This window comes from Dendrobium catenatum, unplaced genomic scaffold, assembly GCF_001605985.2.
Source record: "Dendrobium catenatum unplaced genomic scaffold, ASM160598v2 fragScaff_scaffold_1653, whole genome shotgun sequence".
In the NCBI taxonomy this organism is placed as follows: domain Eukaryota; kingdom Viridiplantae; phylum Streptophyta; class Magnoliopsida; order Asparagales; family Orchidaceae; genus Dendrobium; species Dendrobium catenatum.
The window spans coordinates 96,631-104,438 of NW_021320115.1; the positions used below are offsets into that span (position 1 = coordinate 96,631).

General features: G+C 30.5%; 1 protein-coding gene across 5 annotated transcripts in view; it reads right to left on the bottom strand.

The window, feature by feature from the left end:
- LOC114578352 overlaps positions 1 to 7,802 on the bottom strand; it is a 27,623-nt gene extending 19,821 nt beyond the window's left edge. The window contains exons 1-4 of one of the 5 annotated variants that reach the window (XM_028701227.1): positions 7,596 to 7,802; positions 7,211 to 7,262; positions 5,084 to 5,277; positions 3,100 to 3,229 (exon numbers count right to left, since the gene is read on the bottom strand). In XM_028701227.1, the coding sequence (XP_028557060.1) occupies positions 3,100 to 3,229; positions 5,084 to 5,277 (324 nt within the window). In that variant the 5' untranslated portion in view covers positions 7,211 to 7,262; positions 7,596 to 7,802. Of the gene's footprint in view, positions 1 to 3,099; positions 3,230 to 5,083 lie in introns of all 5 variants that reach the window. The other 4 variants (XM_028701228.1, XM_028701224.1, XM_028701226.1 and 1 more) reach the window with 4 other exon arrangements.
- Positions 7,803 to 7,808: the final 6 nt, after the last annotated feature.

Consider the following 7,808-nt stretch of genomic DNA (forward strand, 5'->3'; position numbering starts at 1 on the left):
TTTTTTTTTTTACAAATTTTCAAGGAACTAATTGGTTAGTTGTGTTCTATTTATAATTAATTATTATATAAAGTATTTTCAATATATAAAAAAGAATTCTCAGCTAAATATTTGTATTGTGATTAGTAATATGCAATTTTCATATTGATATTTTTTTATTTTATAATATTTCTATTAATTTTTGAAGTCTTATCAACCTGTAAATTGTGCACGTGATTATATGATTCTTTCATATTTATTGGGTTGTTTGGGGCTGTTCAAAAGCAATTTTTTATTTTTTAAAGTTTGATTATCTTTGTTTGATTCTTCTATGACATCAGTGCACTATTTTCATTCATTTCTAGCAACGTGCACTTTGTGCGTGTGCATTTTTATTTGTGAATTTTGATGAAATGTACTCTATGAACTTAAATATTTTGGATGTCCTAGAATTGCACATAGGTGTTTTTAATTCTATGGAATAAAAAGAAATCGTGGAGTTAATCTATGATTTAAAAAACAGAGGAAGGAAGAATGAACTTGGAGGTATGTTCAAAATTGTTCATTTTTTTTTCTTTTACATTCATTTATAAATTTTGATGAAATGCAATATATTATTTTCTTTTCTTTGTTTAATTTTCACTAAGGATGGCTCTATTGATCTCAAAGGCAGACATGTTCTCAGATCAAAGAAAGGTGGATGAATTGCCTGCTATTTCATTGTTTGTAATCAATACTCTTGTTTCTCCGATTTCTTTTTTCATTTGTAAGATGTATGTTAACATTTATTTAGGATTTATATCATGGATCACTACTGGTATCTAACTAAAAGAATTATAATGTTTCAGTTGGTTATTTTCTTTGTTTACTTTTCTTAAAATATAACTTGGAATTTATAATATTAATAAATTAATCAAAATTGATTTATTTTCTTATGCACTTAATTTGTCATCACTTCACTTCATAAGCAAATGTACTAACTTCATATCATATTTTAATTCAGTGCGCCTTTTGTTGAATTAATTATATAAATAAAGATAATAATTTTATTTTTCATTAAATAAAATATAATTAAAATATTCATTATATAAATTTTTATTTTAAATTTTATATTCACTTACATTTAATGCATATTCAATAAAACTAGCAAAATTAATGACACTTTTACTAAATTTTAAAATTTTATTTTTTATTCATCTAGACTTGTGCACATGCAAATAAACATTAGTGATTATAGTTATTTATGATAATAAATTTAATAAGTTTTTGGATATTAATAATAATAATATAATTAAAATGTTTATAATATGAATTTTTATTTTAAAAATTTTAATCACATGCATGCACAGGCATTTTTACTACTCGTACTAATTAAAATACTAAATCAATATTAATTAATTACAAATATTAAGTTGAATAATTTTAAAAAAATTATGTTAAAAAAAAATCCATTTGAGATAACTATAATATTGACTATGTAAAAAATAACTTAGTTATTCTTCTGATTATAAAAATACCTTTTCATTTCATAAAATTTTACAAATTAAAGAGAAAACAATACAAAAATAGTAATAATAACAACCAAAATTAGGATTAGTATTTGACGTTTAAATAATTAGAAAAAATTCCAACAATATGACTTCACCAGTAAAAATAATTAAATTAAATATCATATTGATAGTTTCTTTTCTAAAAATTATCATTTAAATATTACTTAATTGATTTAATCAAATGGTTACAAACAAAATAAACTAATCAAAAGCCTCAAACAACTGAGTTGGAACCATAAATCTGCTAATTAAAGGTATAAGATCATTCATGACATTATCTTTTAAATTTTTTGAAGATTCTTTCATCCCATCAGAAATCAAGACATTAATACTTTTAAATCATTTTCTTGTTGTACAGATTGTCTTAATATACTACTATACTAGAAGCCAATTCAAACCAATACTTCACTCCATCATATTTAGGAATAATTTTCTTTTTGCATTCTAAAACGTCTTTTCAATTAAAAAATTTTTCTAAATTTTTTTTAATAAAAAACTGATTTGAAAAAAAAAATCTCAAACAAATCCTTACTGCAAGTTGTAAATATTCAACCATAAATAAGGCATCAAAAGATTATGAATGGACTAACTTAGACATTATTTGAGACAACTTTCTTACTGCTTCTTAAAATAACTTTTTAGTACAAATTTTAAAATTTTTGTATTAAAAAACTGCTTTAAGAAGCAATATGAAACCTTGAGCTTTGAAATAAATTTCTTACTACTTTATAAAATAACTTCTCAATAATTTTTTTTTTAAATTAACAAAAAAAGTATGCAAAAGCTATTCGAAACAAAGCCTTGCCTATTCTCTTTAAGTCCATTACTAAAAGATGAACATAAAACGAGACCAAAATTGGTGGGATTTCTATGATGATTACCATATAACTGGGAATCGAACGCCACATTTTAAGTTTAGTTTTACACTGGACAATCTTTCTTGCATCTATTTTTCAATAAAATATTAAATAACTATTGGAAGAACACAAAAACAAAAAAAGGTTAGTTGTGAAAGCAACAAAGTTGAGGTCCAACACAACATATTTGCATGTTAATGCGTGAGATTGAAGAAAAAAATCATCCATTTAAGGCATAACTCAAAAGAAAACTCCAGCATGTGGCAGATTAAGAATTACAGAACAAATTGAATTAAGGATCGTTTAAAAATAATTTTATAAAACATAAACTAGAGCAAAGCAAAGCATTAGTATCAATAAGAACACCCAAAGCCTAGAATGAAGGTTGTACTAGGCCAAATAACCAAGGTAGAAGAAGTATAATGGTGAGAGAAATACTGAGGTCCAACACAAGCATATTTGTAAGTTGATGTCTGAGTGTAAAGAATAAAATAATACAATTTCAACATAGCCATGAAAAATAAAATTATGGTAGGATGTAGATTCAGTTATCGCAAAGCAAATCTAATTAAGAATCATTTAAGTAAAAATTATGTAAATCAATTGATCGAAAGACACCAATAAAGGAAACTCAGAATTGCCAAGTTTTCATCATCAAAATAATATGTAGGGTCTGAAGAAAAAGAAGAAGAAGAATAAGGTGATGAAGATACCGTTGTTCCTGCTGTTGACGAATTATCAAAATGAATAAAAGCAGTATGAAACAGCAAGGAAATCGGTTGCCTGCATTTAGGACCTCCAGGATCACCTTGCGACATCTGCTTGGGCACATCATCATAGCCCCTTCAAGTAAGAAGACATTTAAAACAAAACATTATGATATAACTACAAATCTATTGATAAAATCACAGAATTCACACAAGAGGATGGCACAAAGACTAAAAAGGATAACAGATGGAGGAGAAAGATGAATAATTATATATAAAAATTTTGTTTGGGATGCTAATTTTAATGCCATTTGTTTATAGAGATAATATAATAGAGGAACTTGCAAAACAAACATAAAAGAATTTGTCCTTTTAAATGTCTGAACTATATTTACCAAAAGATATTTGGTATTTTTTTCAATTTGAACAGCCCAACTTCTTTTCTGGAAGAGTCTGTTTCGGGTGGCTGCAAATAGGGGTGCAATTGAGTCAAGCCAACTAGCTAGAAAAAGATACAGTACTGAGATAAACTTCATCCGACTTGTTGAGAAAAGCAACCCATACAGACTGTTGAAGGCAAGAAAATTATGTTTCGATAAACCAATTGTTGAGGATGGCAAAAAGCTCTATCTCAACCATTGCTGCAAGCCTGCCACCAAATGAAGTAAAGAAGCAACAAGGGATGTTCACCATAAAACCAACACAAGCAACGCATTGGGAAAGGAAGCAGGCAAGACAACATAGAGCAGAATGATAAACATAGTTCAAGTTGTTTACCAATATTTCCACAGCATCTTTTGTGGCGCCACTAGATGATTCAGATAAATACAACAGCTTATCTTCAGATTTGAACAAAAATTGTATTGCTGTAAATATCAACCTTCAATATGTTAAAATCCCAACCATCCTTTGACCCTTGATCCCATGGTCGGCATGAAGATCCGTGGGAGGCCTAGATCACATTATTAAATCTCATTTGTCCCTTGTCCCATGATCAGAACCCGGCTCTCAACAAATGTATATGGCAGCTGCAAGATGCTGTTGATGAGGCAGATGATGTGCTCGATGAGTTTAAGTACAACAGCTTGTCTTCACATTTTAAAGTTAGTTTTACACTGGACAATCTTTCTTGCATCTATTTTTCAATAAAATATTAACAAACTACTGGAAGAACACGAAAACAAAAGAAGAAGAAGAAGAAAAAGATGATGATGAAGATACCGTTGCTGCTGCTGTTGAAGAATTATCAAAAAGAATACAAGCAGTATGACTCAGCAAGGAAATCGGTTGCCTGCATTTAGGCCTTCCAGGATCAACTTGTGACGTCTGCTTGGGCACATCATCATAGCCCCCTTCATGTAAGAAGAAATTTACAACACATTATGATATAACTACAAATTTACTGATAAACTCACAGAATTCACAGAAGAGGATGGCACAATGACTAAAAAAGATAACAGAGAAAGGAGAAAGATGAATAATTATATATTAATTTTTTGTTTGAGATGCTAATTTTCATTCCATTTGTTTATAGAGATGATATAATAGAGGAACTTGTACAACAAACATAAAAGAAATTGTCCTTTTAAATGTTTGAGCTATATTTACCAAAAGATATATGGTGTTTTTTTTTTTCAATTTTAACTGCCCAACTTCTTTTCTAGAAGAGTCTGTTTCAGGTGCTGCAAAGAGGAGTGCAATTGAGTCAAGCCAACTGGCTAGAAAAAGATACAGTACTGAGATAAACTTCATCCGACTTGTTGGGAAAAGCAACCCATACAGACTGTTGAAGGCAACAAAATTATGTTTTGATAAACCAATTGTTGAGGATGGAAAAAAGCTCTATCTCAACCATTGCAAGCCTGCCACCAAATGAAATAAATAAGCAACGAGAGATGTTCACCATAAAACCAACACAAGCAACGCATTCGGAAAGGAAATAGGCAAGATAACATAGAGCAAAATGATAAACATAGTTCAAGTTGTTTACCAATATTTCCACAGCATCTTTTGTGGTGCCACTAGATGGTGCAGATAAATACAACAGCTTATCTTCAGATTTGAACAAAAAATTGTATTGCTGTAAATATCAACCTTCAATATGTTAAAATCCCAACCATCCCTTGATCCCCCAACCAATACGGACATCCGTGGGAAGCTTGCCTGGATTACGCCGATCTCCATCTATATTTGGGTGTAGGATTATAATAAGGCAATTATGCATGATTCTCTAGTTATTTGTTTCTTTAAATAGGGATAATTTTGTATAATAACCAAAAGCTTTTTCCCTCTTCAAAAAAGAGATAATGAGAGAGGGAGAACTTATTCTTGTGTTCTGTTTCTTCCTGCTCAAGTGCGTTACAAAAATAATAATAATAATAATAATAATAATAATAATGATAAACAAGGCAATGATATACTAGTAACAACAGCAAGGCTTAATAAACATATTAGCATTTTCATGCATCTGAGATTACATAAAAACATATGTTGTAGCAACTAAAACGTAGCATTTAGCAGAGTCACTTAAAAAAGTAAATCTTCATTAAAAATGCGTATACACCGCTAGTTCAAAGAGTCAATTAAATAAAAACACACGTAAAAACTTTTAGCAGGTTCTTGCAGACTAAACAAACAGAATAAATGAGGCTCAGACTTGCCCTATTTAGATCATGATATTCATTTAAGAGTTAGAATGTAGCAATAGCTTTCTTTGGGTATTATCGTGACCTTTTGAAATCAACTTCCAGGAACACATTGTTGAACAAACAAAATCAAGGCAGAGGAAAATCCGTTGCCAATATTTTGACCTTCCAAGATCTCCTCGCCAATTTTTTGACTTGCCCTATTTAGATCATCATATTCATTTAAGAATTAGAATGTACACAATAGCTTTCTTTGGGCATTATTGTGATATGTTGAAATCAACTTCCAGGAACACATTGTTGAAGAAACAAAATCAAGGCAGAGGAAAATCGGTTGCCAATATTTTGACCTTCCAAGATCTCCTCGCCTCGTATCATAATAGCCTCTTTAAGCTAAAAGACATGCACTCAGAACATTACGATTGAATATCAGATTTACCTGTAAATCAGACAGAATGCTATGCAAGCTGAAACAAAACAACAAATGCAATGACAAGAGCCTCGAAAATAGGTTGTATTAGTCATGCAGCCTTCTGAAATCATGACCGAAGCATCTATCAAATGAAAAAAATAAAAACCTCAGAAATAAGAGAACATTAGAGGTGCACCATTCTAAATATTTATTTTAACTAAAATTGTAAATGTATAGCAACAACAGTTGCCAGCTGAGGATTCCATCAACAGTCCATCCATGTTGCTCAATGGCATTAAACCTACTCTCACTTGAAACCAAACAAACTCTAAAATTGCCGTTCTTTCTAATTGAAAGTACAAACTATAATCTTCCAAGCTTTCAACTCAAGTCAAAATAGAACACTTTGATTTAGGCTTCCTCTAGGATGACTTTCTCGATGCTTCCTGAAGCAGTTTTTTAGTAAAAAAATTTAATTTTTTACTAGAAAGTTGCTATAATAAGCATCAAGAAAGCCGTCCCAAACGAAGCCTTAGGCTTGGTTTGGGACGGCTTTTTTACTGTTTCATAAAACAGCTTTTTAATTTTTGTATTAAAAAACTGTTATAAGAAGCAGAAAGAAAGTCGTCCCAAACAAAACCTTAGAGTTAACACCCTTCCTACACTTTACAGGTTGCATGAAATGTGAAATGGACCTAGAGTTTATTGTGTGTAAAAGAACGAAAGGTGGCTCGTAGACTCTATATGACAAAAATTAGTAGCATAAATAGGTCTGATCCAATGGCCATTAAGGGATATCATCTATTGGTAGGGTATAGCTTGTTCAATAGTACAACATGAAATAAAGATGAATTAGTTTCATAAGATGGTATGAACATGGTCCAAAATTCAAGATTTTTGAATGATTACTCCTTGTAATTTTCCTTGAGATCATAAGTATAAGCTGCTTCCCTTGTGTCAATTGGATGGAAGCATTAAAGCAATTAGCATATGGCATTTATATGACTCCAAAATGCATGAAATCTTACAAGGACAAACTTATCAAATAAAGAAACCATACCGCTTTATTATAAGCAATTGATGCTTCTTCAGTTGCCTCAACAAGATACTTTCTGCAAGCGATGAAAAAAATGATGATTGAATTTAAAGCCATTAAAATTTCATGTGATGAAAGTTATCATCAGCTTTCCGAATCCTGTGAAGAGCTGGCACAGACTCCTTTGTATAAGTATCACGCAACGATGTAGATTCAGTTATCGCAAAGCAAATCCAATTAAGAATCATTTAAGTAAAATTATGCAAATCAATTGATAGAAAGACACGAATAAAGAAGGCTCAGAATTGCCCAGTTTTCATCATCAAAATAAAATAAAGGATGATGGTGCATGCAATACGTTTGGTTTTGGGTCTGAAGAAAAAGATGAAGATGATGAAGAAGAAGATACCATTGCTTTTGCTGTTGACGAATTATCAAAATGTATACAAGCAGTATAAAACAGCAAGGAAATCGGTTGCCTGCACTCAGGACCTCCAGGATCTCCTTGCGACATCTGCTTGGGCACATCATCATAGCCCCTTCAAGTAAGAAGAAATTTACAACAAAACATTATGATATAACTACAAATTTATTGATAAGATCACAGAATTCACACAAGAGG